This window comes from Nerophis lumbriciformis, linkage group LG07, assembly GCF_033978685.3.
Source record: "Nerophis lumbriciformis linkage group LG07, RoL_Nlum_v2.1, whole genome shotgun sequence".
NCBI lineage: Eukaryota > Metazoa > Chordata > Actinopteri > Syngnathiformes > Syngnathidae > Nerophis > Nerophis lumbriciformis.
The window spans coordinates 34812231-34833151 of record NC_084554.2 but is presented as its reverse complement, the minus strand read 5'-3'; the positions used below and the strand labels follow the sequence as shown (position 1 = coordinate 34833151).

Here is a 20921-nt window from a genome sequence, read left to right as displayed (position 1 = left end):
CCCCCCCCCCCCCCACTAAAGGGACGGATCCAAGACGTCCCCAAAGAGGGCCACAGACGACAGGGTTTGGGTGGGAGAGAGCTTGAAAGGAGTCATAACATCTCCATTCGGCCATGTTGCCAGCATCCCTTCAAGCTTCTCCGCCATAAAAATCTCCGCGGGGTTCGTATTTGGCTGGAGTATTCTGTCATGACGTGGAGGTTTTCGCAACTTACTGCGAGGATTGTTTTCCTGGGAAGCAAACGGACTACTCTGGACAAGGCGTGCAGGTATAAACATGATTTAATCTCAAACTCAAAAAGTGAAAACAAAAAGGCGCACAAGGCGAAGGCACAACTTAACGGAGGAAACAAAAGCTAAGACTTAGCATAAACTATGAACATGAAACAAAAAAAACTCGCTAACTGTGGCGTGAATAAGCAAAACTTACTTTGACAAGACATGGAACAAGCATCAAACTATGGCAAGGAAAGAGCATGAAACAATCAATGTACAGAACATGAAATGAACATGTACAGGGCAGGGACTATGGCATGACCAGAGCAAGAAAAGAACATGTACAGAGCAATGTCGCCAGGACGACTAACTGGCAAAACAGGCTTAAATAATAGTCTCTGATTAGACCAGGTGCGTGATCCGAACACATGAGACAGGTGAAACTAATCAGTTGTCATAGAAACTAAAACAAACAAAGGAGCGCAAACAGGAACTCATGGAGTCTTAAACAGAAAATAACAAAAAACATGATCCAGACCACAGATCATGACAATCATCATTTGTCCCAAAGTAGTCTATGTTGTCTCTCATGAAGTCTGCCATGATTAGTAGTGTTGTTGTTGTTGTTGGAAGGAAAAGTGAACATTGTGATGCGTTTGAGAAATTAATACGACGTCGTATGCTTAAAATTAGCAAAATACATAAATATTACATGTTATTATGAATGTGCATGTTGCTATATTACATGTATACTAACAGTGTGTAAATAAAACATTGATGGAGATTTTTGTTATGTTTTTAGAGTGCTTTATTGCCAGAAAAGAGCAAATTTTTTAGCGTTCATTTACGAGTTAGAATGCATTAAAAAAAAGTAAAGCGTGTGCTTGTCTTACATAAGGATTGTGGATGACAGGAAAAAAAATGGAAAAAAGTGCAGTTAGTCTTTAAGGTAAATTATTAGTTTGATACAGCTCGGACACAAGGGTGTGAGGTATTTGCAAGGGGCAATATTCCACAGTGGCGCAGTGGTTAGCGCTTGTCCTGGGTTCGATTTCTTTCTGTGTGGAGTTTGCATGTTCTCCCCATGACTGCGCAGGTTCTCTACAGGTTCCCACCTCCAAAGACATGCACCTTATGGCAACACTAAATTGTGTGTGAATGTGAGTATGAATATTGTCTGTCAGTGTTGGCCCTGCGATGAAGTGGCGACTTGTCCAGGGTGTACCCCGCCTTACGCGGCTACGCCCCAGTACAGCTGGGATATGCTCCAGCCCCCCAAACACCCCCCGGCAACCCTGAAAGAGACAAGCGGTAGAAAATAGATTATGTGACTTTTACAATCACATCAAGTTAACCCAGCAGAGGAGCTGTTACCATGGAAACCTGGAGTCAAATGGGAGAAGGATAGCCCCTTCCCATTAAAAAAAAGAAAAATAATCTAAGACAGTGAATCTGAGAATTGAGAGCCGCTTGGTGAGCATTTTTTTCCTTCACTGATTCTTTTGTGATATTCTTTTCTAATAATCACATATGCGTTAACCTAATATAAACTAATGTGTTTAAAAACTATTTTATTTATATGCCACAACATTTGCTTGGGCTTAAGGAGATGGCAAACCATATGACCTTAAAATCATAAGTAATATTCGGCAATAAGCTTCCAGGTAGGTTTTTACTAAATGTCTGTTCTTTACAACAATATGTCTAAACTTGCTTGCTAGTTTAGTCAATTAAGCTTCAGACATTCATTTAAGTCCATAAGATGTATAATTTGTTTCAAGTTTGTTATTCTTTTTTTTAGAGAGTTTAAAGGCAAACTAAGTCTAACATAATAGTGCTAGCTGTGTTAGCATGTTAGCATGCTAACGCGGCAACTGAACTACAAGTTGTATTAAAGTTCGTATAGGCGCGCATTAACGTCTAGAATTTTCTTATGATGTTATTCATTTTTTTATGAGCACCCAGCTGGCATAATAAATGCCACATAAATGGCTAGCTTGTATTAGCATTTCGAAGCTAACATTAGCCTAGCGGTAACATGTGGAACTGCAAGGTCTTTCTGTTGTGAGTGCAGTTGCCCACTTATGACATTAATGTTGGTCAATTTTGTTTGTGTTTAGGCTTTTTCTTACACAAAAGACAGGCAAATGAAGCTCCATGGTTGTGTAAATAAAGGGGAGACTGTTGACACTAGCAGCTGTCGACCACTTCCCAGCTCCATTTCAAATATGGCCAAGGTATAAATGGCATTGACGTGACTGCAGTGGCTGCTAAAAACAGACTTGACGGCTAGATAGGAGCATGCACATCGCTCGGACAAACGCTGCACGTTCTCTTGGCCTAACGTAGATTTTCAAACTTACTTTACCAGCTGTAAAGGACTATTTGGGCATTTTCTTCTCTTCTACGTGAACAACATGGAGAGCTTGGAGAAACAGCTCATTTGCCCCATATGCCTGGAGATGTTTACAAAGCCTGTGGTTATCCTGCCCTGCCAGCACAATCTCTGCCGAAAGTGTGCCAATGATGTCTTCCAGGTAAGAAACAAGCTATTTACTATCACAACATATACTAAGTGAACATGCAGAACACTATAAAGAACATCACCACCCAAAGCTTGCCAGTTAGTGTCTCTGGAATCATGAGTATGTCCTATTTTGGAAGTTTTTGGTCAGAAAACCACCACTCGACCAAATCCTACAGCCTTCGTGGCTTGATTGTTTACTGTTTACAGGCCTCAAACCCATACCTCCCGACAAGGAGTGGCTCGTTGGCATCCGGAGGCCGCTTCCGATGTCCGTCCTGCAGACACGAGGTGGTTCTGGACAGGCATGGTGTTTACGGACTGCAGCGAAACCTGCTGGTGGAGAATATTATCGACATGTTCAAGCAGGAGTCTAGCAGGTAAGCTGGACAAGACGCACTGTGACACAGGTGTCAAACTCAAGGCCCGGGGCTAGATCTGGCCCACCACAACATTTAATGTGGCCTGCGAAAGCCTGGAAATAATATCTGTCAATAAGTACTTCATATATTCTTACTAAATGTATTCATTCCTTCAATTTTGACAGAAAAAAGACATGTAAAGTATTACATGCAATTGCATATGTTTTAAACTTTCATATTATCTGATCATGCAACAAATATTATATCATGCATTCCAAACATTAAACATTAACAATGAAGACTTAAATATCTGGGCTTCACGGTGGCAGAGGGGTTAGTGCATCTGCCTCACAATACGAAGGTCCTGAGTAGTCTTGGGTTCAATCCCGGGCTCGGGATCTTTCTGTGTGGAGTTTGCATGTGCTCCCCGTGACTGCGTGGGTTCCCTCCAGGTACTCCGGCTTCCTCCCACTTCCAAAGACATGCACCTGGGGATAAGTTGATTGGCAACACTAAAAACATTGGCCCTAGTGTGTGGATGTGAGTGTGAATGTTGTCTGTCTATCTGTGTTGGCCCTGCGATGAGGTGGCGACTTGTCCAGGGTGTACCCCGCCTTCCGCCCGATTGTAGCTGAGATAGGCTCCAGCGCCCCCCGCGACCCCAAAGGGAATAAGCAGTAGAAAATGGATGGATGGATGGACTTAAATATCTGCTTAACTCATGACTTTAAAGCAAGTTATCTCTCAAATTGTACACTGTAAAAATGATAGTAAAAACTGTTCATCTAACATTTAAAAAACAGTGGAACAATTTTTCCATTTAAAGTATAATGTTGTAATTCATCATTTATTCACACGCGGCCCTCTGAGAAATACTGTAGTCTGTTCCAGAATCAAACTCGTTGCCATCATAAACCTCAGCAATATTTGAAGTAACATTCTTTACAGTCATTTAAGTGTAAGAAGAAGTTAACCTCAACAACAATCTTTTTTCCCGTACTGCTTTCCATATAAGTCAGCTTACTTCATGTAGTGGTTGGAGTTTATCCTTATTCTTTTGAAGCTGATAAAGTTTAGCAAACTCTGCTGCAGGATACACCAAATGAAGATACTGCCATCTTGTGGCGTTACTAAAACTCTACCAGGAGGTTGCCTCCAGCCACAGCTTTTAATGCAGATGTTTTCGAATACTCTGCAATGATTTGCTTTAATATACCCCATACCTGATGACTGTATGGGAAACACAGAAGTAAATTGAATAAAAGCAATAATTGGAGCATTTATAGATGATTATTAGGGATGAACAAAAAAATCGATTCACATCTAAATCGTGATTATTTTTCATCCCAATTCTAAATTGATTCATAATTTCAAAAAATCGGTAAAAAAAAAAAAGGCGAGAATCGTGTTGAAATCGAGAATCGATTCTGAATCGAATTTTCGCCCCAAGAATCAGAATCAGATTGAATCGTTAGGTGCCCAAAGATTCACACCCCTACTGATTATTATTATTGTTAAAACCGTAATCTAATGCTGGTCTTTATACTGTAGTCCAGGGGTGTCCAAAGTTTTTGACCCGGGGGCCGCATTGGGCATGTTAAGTAACAATATATATATATATATATATATATATATATATATATATATATATATATACATATATATATACCGTATATATATATATATGTATATATATGTATGTGTGGGGAAAAAAAATCACAAGACTATTTCATCTCTACAGGCCTGTTTCATGAGGGGGGTACCCTCAATCGTCAGGAGAAAATCTCCTGACGATTGAGGGTACCCCCCTCATGAAACAGGCCTGTAGAGATGAAATAGTCTTGTGATTTTTTTCCCCACACATACATATATTGCGCTCTACTACGGTATCGAGCACTATTTTTTGGATAACCTTATTAAGACATATATATGTATATATATATATATATATATATATATACACTTATATACAGTATAGCCTATACATATTTATGTGTACATATTAGGGTTGTACGGTATATCGGTGCTAGAATAGTACTGCGATACTAATGAATCATATTCGGTACTGTACCGCTTCTATAAAGTACCTTCCACCCGCCCCTTTTCTTTAATGGGCATGACAGCGCATCGTCGTCACGTCGTGACATTGCTGGTTTTACGAGCAGAGGAGCATGTTCGGCAACGCATAATCACAGAGTACTCTTAATCAGACAATGTGTATAGACAGAAAAGGGAGAACGGACGCATTTTGCCTCAAAAACTAACGATAAAGGTGAAGTTATAACACTGAAACGCTCTCAGGAAGATGTGCTTTAAGACATGGCTAGCTAGCTAGTGGCTAAAGTCCATCGGCAGCCGGCAGTGTTTTAGCTACTTCTAAATGACTAATCCTCGCCTCCATGGCGACAAATAAAGTACGTTTCTTACAAGTATCATCCCTACAGGCTAAACATGCTTCACTACACACCGTAGCTCACCGGCGTCAAAATGTAAACAAACGCCATTGGTGGATCTACACCTAACATCCACTGTAATGATACCAAGTACAAGAGCGTATCTAGTTGATACTACTATGACTACATCGATATTTTTTGGCATCACAACATCTTCTTTCGTTTTAAAAAAATTTATATTATGTTTATAAACTCAGTGATTACGTCCCTGGACACATGAGGACTTTAAATATGACCATTGTATGATCCTGTGACTACTTGGTATCGGATTGATGCCCAAATTTGTGGTATCATCCAAAACTAATGTGAAGCATCCAAACAATAGAAGAATAAATTATTACTACATTTTAACAGAAGTGTAGATAGAACATGTTAAAAAAGAAGCAGCAAGCAGATATTAACAGTAAATGAACAAGTAGTTTAATAATTCATTTTCTACCACTTGTCCCTCATAATTTTGACAAAATAATAGCATGGAAAATGACACAATATGTTACTGCATAAGTCAGCAGACTAAATTAGGAGCCTTTGTTTGCTTACTTACTACTAAAAGAAAAGTTGTCTTGTACTGTATGTTCACTATTTTATTTAAGGACAAAATAGCAATAAGAAACATATGTTTAATGTACCCTAAGATTTATTGTTCAAATAAAGCTCATAATGCAATTTTTTGTGGTCACCTTTATTTAGAAAAGTATCGAAAAGTTCTGAAAAATATAGAATACATTTTGGTACCGGCACCAAAATATTGGTATCGGGACAACACTAGTTTGAAGTAACATTCTTTAAAGTCATTTAAGAGTAAAAAGAAGTTAACCACAACAACAATTTTTTCCCCCTTACTACTTTCGATATGCGTCAGCTTACTTCATGTAGTGGTTGGAGTTTATCCTTATTCTTTTGAAGCTGATAACGTTTGGCAAACCCTGCTGCAGGATGTCACTATACTGCGTGTGAGTGTTTATTATTGCCAATGCTTACATTCTAAGTGCATGGCAAGACTGATAGCTTGTCAATACACCACAGCGATGTGAACCTTTGACATTATCAAAGTGACATCGCTCAACCCATCAATATGTTCTCTAATGTAAACTCCTTTCTCTCTCGCTTTCTCTCTTTTTCGCCAGCAGTACCACGCCAGCGCCCGAACGAAAGGAAGCGGCGTCGCCCATGTGCGACGTCCACAAAGAAGAGAAGATCAACATTTACTGCATGACCCATAATGTGCCCACCTGCTCCATGTGTAAGGTCTTTGGAGCCCACAAAGACTGCCAGGTGGAGCCAATCAGCAGCATCTACCAGACCAAGAAGGTGAGGCCTGAGAGAACGCAAACAAACAAGGCCACCTCCCTGAAGCGCTAAGAAATACAACGCGTCTCCCCTAGACGGAGCTGAACGACGGCATCGCCATGATGCTAGGCTACAACGACAGGTTACAGGGCATCGTCAGTCAGCTGGATGAGGCCTGTCGTGCCATCGAGGTCAGTGAGCATCTTCACCAGTGTACAAGCACGCCTTTCTCCCCTCTTTTAAGCTTATGTTTTCCCCACGTTGTCTTTTACTAGAAGGTGTGATTTTCGTCACACAAGGCGTGCACATGCTCAGTGTGCGTCACTCAGCCCCAAGCAGTGGCTAACATGTTATCACAATATTTATAGATTGACAGGAAAAGTACAACAGAGCTCTTCAAAAGCGGCCCCCAGGAGTGCTGCATGGAAGCCGTGAAATGTTTGTTGATTTTTCAAACATATTTTTTCATATACTTTTCAAGTACATGAAAAAATACATCTACTTATAAAGTATAAAAACAAGCACCAGGTGGTCAGGTGACCCTTCTGAAGAAGACTGCAGATGACAGTCGAAACACCGCAAAATTCCATCTGGTATACCGAAAATTACTAAAAGAAAAATTGAAAAATATATGGATGAGAAGACATAATAAACCTTTTTGAGTATATTTTTTCATGTTTACCTCTGCAATTTGCCCACAATGTTAAATAAATTTTACCATTGAGCCAACACACTGTCAGATGTGAATAAATAATAACATATAACATGAATAGATAACAACATCATTTTATTCATGTTAAGATAGCAAGTTGTTAGCTAGCGATCAGCGTGCTAGTTGCTGGCTAGCGATTATAGCTCTAGTTCCCAGCTAGCAATTAGCGGGTTAGATGTCAGCTAATAATTAGGGAAGACAAGTTAATATATACAGCACAATTCGTACACAAGGCAATCCAAAGAGCTGTACAGAAAATGACAAGAATTAGCCCTTTAGTCGGCAGCTAACGATTAGCACTCTCATTGTCAGCAAGCGATTGGCACGCTATTTGCCAGCAAGCGATTAACGCGCCAGTTGCCAGCTGGCGATTATAGTGCTAGTTGCCAGCTCGCGTTTAGTGCTCTAGTTGCCAGCTAGTGATTAGTGCGTCAGTTGCCAGCTCGCGATTAGAGTGCTAGTTGCCAGCTAGAGATTAGTGCTTTAGTTGCCAGCTAGCAATTAACACGCCAGCTGCCAGCTGCCGATTAGAGTGCTAGTTGCCGTTTAGCTATTAGCGGTACTATACTGTTATTTGAATAATGTTAGTATTGCACAATAAAAATCACGACCAGTTTAATGTAAAATTGAAATGTTAAAAATGTTGATGAGGGGTCATCAACATTTTGATCAAGTTGATGCTCAAATTTTATTTTCCATCATGTTAACATAGGGTATGAAAAAATCCATAACAACAATCAAAAACTATATGTCTACAAATATTTGGACAGTATCAATCAATCAATCAATCTTTATTTATATAGCCCTAAATCACAAGTGTCTCAAAGGGCTGCACAAGCCACAACGACATCCTCGGTACAAAGCCCACATACGGGCAAGGAAAAACTCACCCCAGTGGGACGTCGATGTGAATGACTATGAGAAACCTTGGAGAGGACCGCATATGTGGGTAACCCCCCCCCTCTAGGGGAGACCGAAAGCAATGGATGTCGAGTGGGTCTGACATAATATTGTGAGAGTCCAGTCCATAGTGGATCCAACATAATAGTAAGAGTCCAGTCCATAGTGGGGCCAGCAGGACACCATCCCGAGCGGAGACGGGTCAGCAGCGTAGAGATGTTCCCAGCCGATGCACAGGCGAGCGGTCCACCCCGGGTCCCGACTCTGGACAGCCAGCACTTCATCCATGGCCACCGGACCTGTGCCCCCCCCCCCTCAAGGAAAAGGGGAGCAGAGGAGAAAAGAAAAGAAACGGCAGATCAACTGGTCCAACAGGGGGGCTATTTAAAGGCTAGAGTATACAAATGAGTTTTAAGATGGGACTTAAATGCTTCTACTGAGGTAGCATCTCTAATTGTTACCGGGAGGGCATTCCATAGTACTGGAGCCCGAATAGAAAACGCTCTATAGCCCGCAGACTTTTTTTGGGCTCTGGGAATCACTAATAAGCCGGAGTTCTTTGAACGCAGATTTCTTGCCGGGACATATGGTACAATACAATCGACAAGATAGGACGGAGCTAGACCGTGTAGTATTTTATACGTAAGTAGTAAAACCTTAAAGTCACTTCTTAAGTGCACAGGAAGCCAGTGCAGGTGAGCCAGTATAGGCGTAATATGATCAAACTTTCTTGTTCTTGTCAAAAGTCTAGCAGCCGCATTTTGTACCAACTGTAATTTTTTAATGCTAGACATAGGGAGACCCGAAAATAATACGTTACAGTAGTCGAGACGAGACGTAACGAACGCATGAATAATGATCTCAGCGTCGCTAGTGGATAAAATAGAACGAATTTTAGCGATATTACGGAGATGAAAGAAGGCCGTTTTAGTAACACTCTTAATGTGTGATTCAAACGAGAGAGTTGGGTCGAAGATAATACCCAGATTCTTTACTGATTCGCCTTGTGTAATTGTTTGGTTGTCAAATGTTAAGGTGGTATTATTAAATAAATGTCGGTGTTTAGCAGGACCGATAATCAGCATTTCCGTTTTCTTGGCGTTGAGTTGCAAGAAGTTAGCGGACATCCAATGTTTAATTTCATTAAGACACGCCTCCAGCTGACTACAATCCGGCGTGTTGGTCAGCCTTAGGGGCATGTAGAGTTGGGTGTCATCAGCATAGCAATGAAAGCTAACACCGTATTTGCGTATGATGTCGCCTAGCGGCAGCATGTAAATACTAAAGAGTGCAGGGCCAAGAACCGAACCCTGAGGAACTCCGCACGTTACCTTAACATAGTCAGAGGTCACATTATTATGGGAGACGCATTGCATCCTGTCAGTAAGATAAGAGTTAAACCACGACAAGGCTAAGTCTGACATACCAATACGTGTTTTGATACGCTCTAATAAAATATTATGATCGACGGTATCGAAAGCAGCGCTAAGATCAAGAAGCAGCAACATAGATGACGCATCAGAATCCATCGTCAGCAGTAGATCATTAGTCATTTTTGCGAGGGCTGTCTCCGTAGAGTGATTTGCCCTGAAACCGGATTGAAAAGGTTCACAGAGATTGTTAGACACTAAGTGTTCATTTAGCTGCTGTGCGACAATTTTTTCGAGGATTTTCGAAATAAAGGGAAGGTGGGACACCGGTCGGTAGTTTACCATGAGGTCAGGATCAAGGTTAGGTCTTTTGAGCAGAGGATGAATAACCGCTTTCTTGAATGCTAGGGGAACAGTGCCAGAGGAAAGTGATAAGTTTATAATATTTAGCACTGATGGACCTAATAATACAAAAAGCTCCTTGATAAGTTTCCCAGGAAGTGGGTCAAGTAAACATGTTGTTTGTTTTATCCCACGTACACGCTGTAATAGTTCCTCTAATGTTATTTCATCAAAAAGAGAGAGACTATTTTGTATTGCAGTATCCGTCGTAGATACAGTTGTATCTGTGTTCATAGAACCCAGTTGTAGCTGGGATGCGTTGTCTTTAATCTCCTTTTTAATGAGTTCAATTTTCTTATTAAAGAAATTCATAAAGTCATCTGCCGAGTGGGTGGAGCTATTGGGAGGAGTCCCTTGTTGGGTTAGCGATGCTACTGTACTAAACAAAAATTTAGGGTCGTTTTTGTTGAGGCGGATGAGATTTGAGTAATATTTAGCTTTAGCTAAGGTAAGCATGCGTTTATACGATATTAAACTATCACTCCATGCTTGATGGAAAACCTCAAGCTTGGTCGCGCGCCATTTGCGTTCCAACTTTCTACATGATAATTTATGAGCTCTGGTTTCCTCTGTAAACCATGGGGTGCGCCTTTTAGGGGCCCTTTTTTGTTTTAGCGGTGCTATACTATCAATGGTTTTGCGCAGGGCATTGTCAAAGTTGTTAGTGAGGTTATCAATAGAGCCGACATAATTTGGGAATGGTGCCATTACCGAAGGCAGTAGGTCAGCAAGAGTCACCGTTGTGGCGGCATTAATGTTGCGGCTGCTATAGCAGTTATTATTATTATTAGTTTGTTGACAATGAGTCAGAACTTCGAATTTTATAAGGTAATGATCGGACATTACTTTAGTATACGGGAGTACCATAACTTTGGAGGTGGTGACACCCCTGACCAGCACTAGATCTATCGTATTGCCGTTGCGATGCGTAGGTTCATTTATTATTTGTGTAAGACCACAGCTATCAATTATAGTCTGGAGCGCCACGCACTGAGGGTCCGATGGGGTATTCATATGGATATTAAAGTCCCCCATTATGATTATATTGTCTGCGTGCGTCACTAGATCAGCAACGAACTCTGAGAATTCATTAATAAAGTCCGAGTAGGGCCCTGGGGGGCGGTAGATAACAGCCATATCGAGAGGCAGCGGTGCGACAGACCTCAGTAGCATTATTATGATGTTGCCTTTACAGTATGTATACACCACCACAATATTCTAGAAATCAATCAATCAGTAAATAAATCAGCTTGTGTTTGAAGTTTAGTCTCCTTTGCCTTCATTTGAACACCTATACAGTAATCCCTCTTTTATCGCTGTTAATTGGTTCTGAACATGACCATGTTGAATTAATTACAAATTGACAAGTTTCATAGCTTGAGCATAAAAAAACGGTTTACAATTTTTAAAATAACATTTTCAACATTATGGAAACCCTCTAGACATGAAATAACACCTTTTAATCACCTTTACACTATTTTAATCCTATGTAGTTATGCTGCATGAAGCAGAGCCAATCCGTGGCCTCAGCAAACTGATTGGTTTGGTCTCCTGTGGTGTGCCAATACTACTGTAGCATTGATGTTTTTATTTGATTTTCATTTAGCCACTTTAATGCTTGAAAATGCTTAGTTGTTGCCAAGAATGTTGTAGAATATGTATTAAATAAAAATAAAAATGTCAGCGATGTGATGAAACCGCAATATTTGAAGTGATGATGAAGCGATGTGGCGAGGGACGACTGTACCGTAAAGGCAAAATCATAAAAAACTCACTGTCTAAATACTTCTGGAACTTATTGTTGCTATGTTCACAAGAATGACAACATTGATAGCAAACAATGCCAAAATGGTGTTCAAAAGTATATTAGCATGCAAATGTTTGAACATTCTGACGTACTGATTGATTGAGACTTTTATTAGTAGGTTGCACAGTGAAGTACATATTCTGTACAATTGACCACTAATTGGTAACACCCGAATAAGTTTTTCAACTTGTTTAAGTCGGGGTCCACTTGATTCATGATACAGATATATACTATCAGATATATACTATCATCATAATACAGTCATCACACAAGATAATCACATTGAATTATTTACATTATTTACAATCCGGGGTGTGGAGGGGGGTGGGGGTCGGTTTGGTTGTTATCATCAGTCATCAACAATTGAGAACAGAGAAATGGATATTGGAACAGTGTAGGTCTGACTTGGTAGGATATGGACAGCAAGTAGTGGGCAGAGAGAGAGAGAGAGAGAGAGAGAGAGAGAGAGAGAGAGAGATCAGAAGGCATAAGAAAAGTATCTACATTTGATTGTTTATATTTGATTATTAACAATCCGGGGAGGGTGTTAGTTTAGGATTGTAGCTGCCTGGAGGTGAAGTTTTATTGCGGTTTTGAAGGAGGATAGAGATGCACTTTCTTTTATACCTGTTGGGAGCGCATTCCACATTGATGTGGCATAGAAAGAGAATGAGTTAAGACCTTTGTTAGTTCGGAATCTGGGTTTAACGTGGTTAGTGGAGCTCCCCCTGGTGTTGTGGTTATGGCGGTCATTTACGTTAAGGAAGTAGTTTGACATGTACTTCGGTATCAGGGAGGTGTAGTGGATTTTATAGACTAGGCTCAGTGCAAGTTGTTTTACTCTGTCCTCCACCCTGAGCCAGCCCACTTTGGAGAAGTGGGTAGGAGTGAGGTGGGATCTGGGGTGGAGGTCTAGAAGTAATCTGACTAGCTTGTTCTGGGATATTTGGAGTTTAGATTTGAGGGTTTTGGAGGTGCTAGGGTACCAGGAGGTGCATGCGTAATCGAAAAAGGGTTGAACGAGAGTTCCCGCCAGAATCCTCATGGTGCTTTTGTTGACCAGAGAGGAGATTCTATACAGAAATCTCTTTCGTTGGTTGACCTTTTTGATTGCCTTGGTTGCCATTTTATCACAGGAAAGATTAGCCTCTAGAATGGAACCTAGGTAGGTGACCTCATATTTCCTGGTGATAACAATGTCATCCACTTTTATAGTAAAGTCATTGACTTTCTTAAGGTTGATGTGGGACCCAAATAGGATGGATTCCGTTTTACCCAAGTGTATGGATAGCTTGTTGTCAGCGAGCCAGGTGCATGTTCTACAGAGTTCAGCACTCAGGATTTTCTCCACCTGTGACTTGTCCTTGCAGTAAATAAGGCGTTTTAAAACTTTTTACCCGTTGTGTATGTATAACTTTTTTCAATGCTATCCGTCTAAAATGGTAATGATAAACATGGAGGTAAAAGGGAAACAACAGTGTGATTTATATTTTCTATGGACAACCATTATGTTAGCGCCTACATGACAATTATGTAATGTATTAATACAGTTATCCTGTTTCTTATAAAAGGTCCTCAGAGCAAAAGCATTGGACTTTTTAACCATCCACTTTACTCCAGTTTATTTTTTATTGCTGATATATTTCTGCCTTTTGCTTACCAAATATATTGCAAAGGAAGCTTGCAGGAACAATTCAAGCTAATGCTAACAAATCGCATCTTAGTGTTTTTCCTTTGATATATATACATGCTAACATATGCTAATTAGTATTTGGAGTGTATTCTACCACACCCTGGTCAAATATTGCTGTCACTCACTGCTGCTAAAGGAGAACAGCCGGCGGCAGAAGAACCTTGTTTGTGAGAAGTTTGACCAGCTGTACTCCATCCTGGAGGAGAAGAAGAGGGAGATGAGTCTAAAGGTGACGGCCGAGCAGGAGGAGAAGGTCAGCTACATCCGCAGCCTGACCATTAAGTATGGGGACCACCTGGAGGAGAGCTGCAAGATCGTGGAAATGGGCATCCAGAACATGGAAGAGCAGGAAATGGCCGTGTTCCTGCAGGTCGGTCCATATCATGGAAACTCATCAACATGATCTATTTTTTAACTGGGATTTGACCGCATTCTTTCTCTTCACTTTTAGAGCACAAAACCGCTTCTCAAAAAGTAAGTAGACTTGCTGATTTACCTAAACAGGGACAGACAAACTCACATAGTCCTCCTGAGAACCAGCATACTATGCAGTGGGCATTTGTTTTTGGTCTATTCCTTTTGTCACTTACAGATTTCAGAAATAAATAGGCCTGTTTTGCAAAACACAAAAGTAACTTATGGGATTTTAAAAAAACATAGCTGTGTTCAACCACATTTGTTATTCATTAAGAAGTACGTTGCACAACAAAGCGGCAACTGAACCAAACAAAAGAGCAAACTGCTCAGTCAGCTGATGGGTTGATTGCATACAACAGTACAGTCGAAATCTCACACCAACAACTGCAACCAATATTTCAATGTGCATGCAGAGGCAGCGGCTGGCTCCTAATGAAACTCCAAATGCATCTTGTGGCGTTAATAAAACTCCATCAGTAGGTTGCCTACAGCCACAGCGTTTAATGCTGATGTTTTCTGACTGATTTATTGTTTATTGAATGGATCCCCATTAGCTGACGCCAAGGCGACCGCTAGTCTTCCTGGGGTCCATATAGGCGCATACAAAATTAAAATACAAAGAATACATACATTACCATACATTATACAAAAGAAAAGTACAACATAAGATAAAAAACTAGTTAAACCCAGAATTAAAAATTAATGTCATGTGGGAAGCTGCAATAGGTGTATATTCAAAGCTATTTTGAATGGCAATTTACTTTTTGAGAGATTAATGTGAGATGGCAACCGATTCCAGAATGATATACATCTATACATGACTGTATGTTTGAGGAGATTGGTCCTGGGAGCAGTAAGTGCCAAATAGCCATTTCTGGCATTCCTAGTGTCATGAATATGCATGTTAGTTGATTTTAAAAACTGTTTGTAAAAGTAATCTGGTGATTGATCTAACATGATAGTTCTAAAGAACATAAGGAGACTACAATGCATCTTTTGTTCAACAGATAACCATGACAGGCTTGAATGCATAAATGAAATATTTGTGCGCAAAGAACATTTAAGTACCAGTCTAGCTGCTCTGTTCTGAACAAGTCGCAGTTTGTTCAGGTCAGACTTAGTCGTGGCGGACCATATTATAGGACAGTAATGAAGATGACAGAAAACCAAGGACTGTATGACTTGACCCATTGTTGAGGATGTCAAGTAGGTGGAGCACTTCCTGACCATGTCTAAACCTCTTCCCATTTTCATTAAAATACCATCAATATGATCGGAACATGACAGTTGACTGTCTAATAGCACACCAAGCAGTTTTGCTATTTTAACCAGCTCAATAGGTATATCTGGCATTGAAAGATGAAGCTGAGGGTCATCAACAAGCATATGCCTGGATCCAAAAAGAATGCTTTTTGTTTTGTCAATATTCACAACAAGTTTACTATCTTTTACCCATTTGAGACCTCAGCAATGATTTGCTTTTGTAGACCCTGCACCGAGGTGAACTGATTAAAGGCAATAATTGGAGCATTTACGTATGATTATCAGGGGCAAACAAAAAAATCGATTGATATCTGTGCAGCTGGGATAGGCTCCAGCAGCCCCCGCGACTCCATAAGGGACAAGCGGTAGAAAATGGATTGATGAATGGATGGACATCTGAATCGTGATTATTTTTCATCCCGATTCTAAAACGATAAAAAAAAATAGGAGTATTGGTTTGAATCGAGAATCGTGTTGAACCGAGAATCGATTCTGAATCAAATTGTCACCTCAGGAATCAGAATGAGAATGAATTGTTCAATCGGCAAAGATTCACATCCCTAAAGATTGTTGTTATTATCGCTAAAACCATAACCATAATGCTGGTCTTTGTTGCACACAGACTTGCCGAAGCATGTAGCACGTCGCACCTGGACAAAGTGGAGCGTGGCTACGAGAAGATGGATCACTTCACCGCCGACTTCCGGAGGGAACGCAAGGCGTTGCGAAGTATCGACTTCATCCAAGGTGCGTTGTGACATCACAACAACTCCACAGCTCAGCCAACTCTCTGACAAGTCTTCTTCTACAGAGGAGGAGGACGACGATGACGAGGAGGATGATGACGAAGAGGCTGGGCAAGGGGAGCCGGCGCCCGCGTCTGTGGGAGGCAACGCTACATCCGCCCGACCCGCCCCGCCCACCCCGGCCACCTCCGCCCCGACTGCTCCCGCCCCGCCGCAGACAAGCCCCGCCCCTGCTGCAGCCAAAAGCCCATCGTCCAGCTCACTGTCAGCAGGTCAGTAGGGATATTTTTTGGGGTACACCTTTTTGAGTATACCCTGAAGAAAGCACACTGTGCTAAGACTTTTTTGTGTTTTTACTACTTAAATGTGACTTGTAATTACTGGATTTAAAAAAATGTAATTCACCTGTTGTGACATTTGAGTATTTGACTCTTCTCTGCTGAAAGACTATGAGTTGTAAAATGACCTTAGTTGAACCAAAATTATATTTTACAATTAGGGGTGTGCCGATCGATTGGCCGCCAATCGGTTCTGGCCGATTCTCCTGAAGAAATGTGTGATCAGCCATTGCCAATTTATGTCATTTAATACCGATCACAAACACCGATTCCGTATGATTGAAACTATTTATTTTTGGTCCCCCCGTCTGACGAGCATGCAGCCAGCAGCTAATTGTGTGCCTCTCCATACACAGCTGATCCCCTTAATTAATAATAATCACCTCCATAATGGCAAATAAACAGCATTTTCTTTAGTTTCTTAATTATCATTATCAAGTATTAGAGGACGAGTTTAAAAATGCCACACACCGAGGCATGCTAATAGCTTAGCTAGCTAGAAACAATTAAACACTAAGACATAAGTGCTTAGGTAACCTGCCCAGTGGCCTTGTAATTAGAGTGTCCGTCCTGAGACTGGAAGGTCGTGAGTTCAAACCCCGGCCGAGTCATACCAAAAACTATAAAAATGGGACCCATTGCCTCCCTGCTTGGCACTCAGCAGCAAAGGTTGGAATTGGGGGTTAAATCACCAAATGATTCCCGAGCATGGCCACCACTGCTGCTCACTGCCCCCTCACCTCCCGGGGGGTGAACATGGGGATGGGTCAAATGCAGAGAATAATTTCACCACACCTAGTGTGTGTGTGACTGTCGTTGGGACTTTAACTTAGTAAACTTTAAGAAGTATACATGTAACTACGTCGCAGCATGCTTCAGCATTGTCACAGTCAGAACACATGTGGGGAGGTGGATGGAACAATAAATTAGTGGTGTCGATACCAGCGGTAGTATCAGTATATAATCGATACAAGAGTAATGAAATAAAAATGTAAATTGTTCAATAATTTGGTTGTTGTTTTTGCTAAAGTTTATAAACTCAGGTATTAATAATTACTTGGACTCATAAGGAGTCAGAGGGCAAAAACCAAAGGATTTAAATGAGTAAAGGAGAGTGGTTTTTGCTTTTATTTACCGGTAGTTATTGTGTACTATTGACTCTGTTTTGATACAACAAAAAAGAATAAGGAACAAGTTTAATTATTGTGTTGATATTGTTACACTGTCAATAGCACTCACCATAAATAAATGGAACCATGTACAGTTAGTACATGTGATTGTTATTGGTATCGGCTGATCTCATTCATGGATGATCGTATTGGAATTGGCAGAAAACCCTGATCGGACACCCCTATTTATAATTCTTATTTTATTGCTAATTTACAATTTACACACTTCACATGTTATGTACAAAAGTATAGGGACACCTGGTTATAAAGTTGCCTGTGCTCTTCTGGGAAGACTCTCTGCCAGTCACTGATGTGGGACCAGGCTGGCCATCTCTGCTCTCATTCAACCCAAATGTGTCTTGATAAAAAGCACAAAACCTTCCCCAAACTATTTTCTCATCGTCCGAAACCTCTTTGCTACAGTGAAGAATTAGGACTAGGAGACCATGGCACGACCTGTGATTGATGAATTGTTCAATTAGGACGCCTCAGGTGTCCAGTCTTGTCTAATTACCACAAAGGACGGTCACTCGTTGAGCTTGAGCAACATTCGAGGCAGCACAAGAGGATGACTCACAGCTTTTGTTTGGTGTGTCAGTCAAAGATCATGCACCATCACACACACACACACACACACGCCACACACACATCATCCTCATTAGGTCCATTTCAGCGTCTTGTCACTTTATTTGAGCAAAATTACCAAGCTTCTAAAGTTTAAGTGGATGTGTGACTCTTGTGTTGTTATTTTTTCCACGCTTCGCCACAGAGTTAACCCACGGCTCGGCTCTATTTGTTCATATCTGTGTGGGCAAGAGTCTAAATATGCTTCACTGTGTTGCCAAACTAAACAGCCTCTCCATGTTTACCATTAAATGTCTACAATTGTTAGCAATGGAGTTTCATTTCAGGGGAGTATATTTCCACAGACAAATGCTTTTATATTAGTGTTTTTTATTTGAAAATATATAAGATGTTGAATGACTGCTTTCACATCAGTTTATTAACAAACATAAATACAGTGAACAAAAGCAAGAATGCATCATAATGTCATAATGAAGAAAAAGTTGCACATATATATATATATATATATATATATATATATATATATATATATATATATAATTTTCTGACATGGCAACATTATCATTTTTAAGTCATTCCATGTTCATGTTTGAGGTCAAAGCTATAAATAATAGAGTGATAAAGCAGCACGATATTGTACAGAGCTTGTTTTTGTGCTGATTTTACAAATGCAAAAGATAATCTTATAATGTATAATAAATAAATAAAAGGGTTTTAGAGGGGAAGGGTCTTTGGTCCTCACTTCCCGAAGAGCTCCATCATTCTTCTGTTGTTTTGAGCTTGCTGCGCGATCTGCTCCGCCTTGGACATCTCCATCATCTCCCGCAGCAGGTGGAAGGTGAGGTCCAGGGAGATGGGTGGGTCTTCGGACCTGCGTCCCCGCTCCCCCGAGTCGTACGAAGCGTCATCCTTGCGGTCCGCCAAGCCGCCGACGAGCGCGCGTATGTTGCCAACTCTGCCTTGCAAAAGCCGCCGAGTCAGCTGGAGCTGCAGCGCCCTGTTGAGGAGGCCACTTGCGCCCAGGGGGTACATGGACGAGGGGGGGAGAGAGTTTGAGTCCCCGCTGCCCAGCCGGAGGAAGTACTCCTCGCCCAGACGCTCCAGGATGGGACCTGAGGGCGACCGCTGCTGCTGCTGCTGCTGCTGCTGGGAGTTTGGGCTTTGGGCAGCGGGGATGCGCAGAACTCCGCCGGGGCTCTCAACAGCCCGACATTCGTAGCGCGGCAGGAAGGCAACGAGCAGAATCACAATGGTACCAAAGAAATTGAGCTTCATGTCAGGATGCGAACAAGAATCTGGAGGAGGGGGGAAAAAGTTGGGTTTGGTTGCTGCGTCATACGGATTTTGCGCGTAAAAAAGTCTGCATTTAAATTGCGCAACTTTTCATTCATGCCGAAAATCAACTTAACAAGAAGAAACAAATAGTTACCCTCAGTGCTTAGAGGAGGTCCAGAGCAGCGATGTGGGTTGCCAGATGTAGTTGGCGAAGATGCTGTCCTCCCTTCTTCTCCTTTTTTTTTTTTTTTTTTTTTTTAAAAGAAGAACCAAAGTGCTTATAGTTACTTCAAGACAAGATGCTGAGTGGACTTATATATATAGAGCCCACCTACCTCACGACAAGTCCAGACACATTGAGTCTGCGCGATTCCCACCCCCCCTTTTCTCTGACAAAGTGCTTTAGTTTGGACGAGATGAGTCATATGAGAGTTTGTGTGTGTGTGTGTGTGTGTGTGTGTGTGTGTGTGTGTGTGTGTGTGTGTGTGTGTGTGTGTGTGTGTGTGTGCAGCCCATAGATGCCACACCTGCTGGCATTTTCACTTAAATTAAATCAGGGGATCCACAAGTACAGAAAAAAGTATATATTTATCCATCTTAACTTGCATACTAGAGATACAGTTGTCCCTCGCCTCAAATATTGTGGGTTGACTGTATTGCAAATTTTTGTATTTAATTTTTTTTTAAAGCTTTTTCTACAATTTTTTTGCTTCTAAATGTAGCATTTTCAAGAATAAAAATGGCTAAATAACCGATAAATATCAATAGCATTGGCCACTCGAGTAGACCAAACCAATCAGTATCGTGGCCACTGACTGGCCCAGCCTCAGGCAGCATTACGAAATTGCAGTGGTTCTCAAACTTTTGTCAACAAGCATCTCAGAAAACACTTGGCTCTCAAAGTACCACCATAATGACCAATATTGAAATACAACAGCGTACTAGGCCTAAGTATTCATTAAAAACAAGGCAGAGGTTATTTAACTGGTAATATTGTTGGCCAGTGCAACAATACACACAAAGCACAAACATCATCAACAATGATACTCCATAATACAGTAAATATTTACAGACTTCTTTGGTGTACCGTGGAGCCTGCATACCACAGTTTGAGAATCACTGCTGTATTGGATTAAAGGAGCGACTGAAGGGTGTTGTTTCATGTCTAGAAGGCTCTCATAATGTTGAAAAACATATTAAGAACGTCCTAAACCATTTTTTTTGCTCTAGCGCTGAACATATTTGATCTATAGTTAGTAATACCTATACATCATAGAAATTAAGAACTAATTGACAGCGATAACTGAAGGCCAACTCTATTCAATTATATATATTTTTAGGACTGCGTTAACTAAACTGCTATTAATCACAAAACATTATCCCAGATTAATGGCATAAT

At 41.0% G+C, this 20921-nt stretch overlaps 2 protein-coding genes across 3 annotated transcripts; one reads left to right on the top strand and one right to left on the bottom strand.

Annotated features, from left to right (window-relative positions):
• The first annotated feature begins 1576 nt into the window (after positions 1-1576).
• Positions 1577-18546, top strand: trim55b (tripartite motif containing 55b). Of its 2 annotated transcripts, XM_061964733.1 has the most exons (10): positions 1599-1689; positions 2337-2453; positions 2588-2753; positions 2951-3120; positions 6683-6866; positions 6941-7036; positions 13866-14099; positions 14181-14203; positions 16032-16156; positions 16221-18546. In XM_061964733.1, exons 3-10 carry the CDS (start codon positions 2634-2636, stop codon positions 16433-16435), a joined length of 1167 nt encoding a protein of 388 aa, XP_061820717.1. In that variant the 5' UTR covers positions 1599-1689; positions 2337-2453; positions 2588-2633; the 3' UTR covers positions 16436-18546. The 2 variants fall into 2 exon arrangements, with proteins under 2 accessions (XP_061820718.1, XP_061820717.1); XM_061964734.1 differs by lacking the exon at positions 2337-2453 and having other exon boundaries at positions 1577-1689.
• A 257-nt stretch (positions 18547-18803) lies between these two features.
• On the bottom strand, positions 18804-20188 carry crhb (corticotropin releasing hormone b). Its single transcript, XM_061964738.1, has 3 exons — positions 19858-20188; positions 19677-19757; positions 18804-19542 (listed from the first exon to the last, which is right to left on the bottom strand). Exon 3 carries the CDS (start codon positions 19520-19522, stop codon positions 18986-18988), a length of 537 nt encoding a protein of 178 aa, XP_061820722.1. The 5' UTR covers positions 19523-19542; positions 19677-19757; positions 19858-20188; the 3' UTR covers positions 18804-18985.
• Positions 20189-20921: the final 733 nt, after the last annotated feature.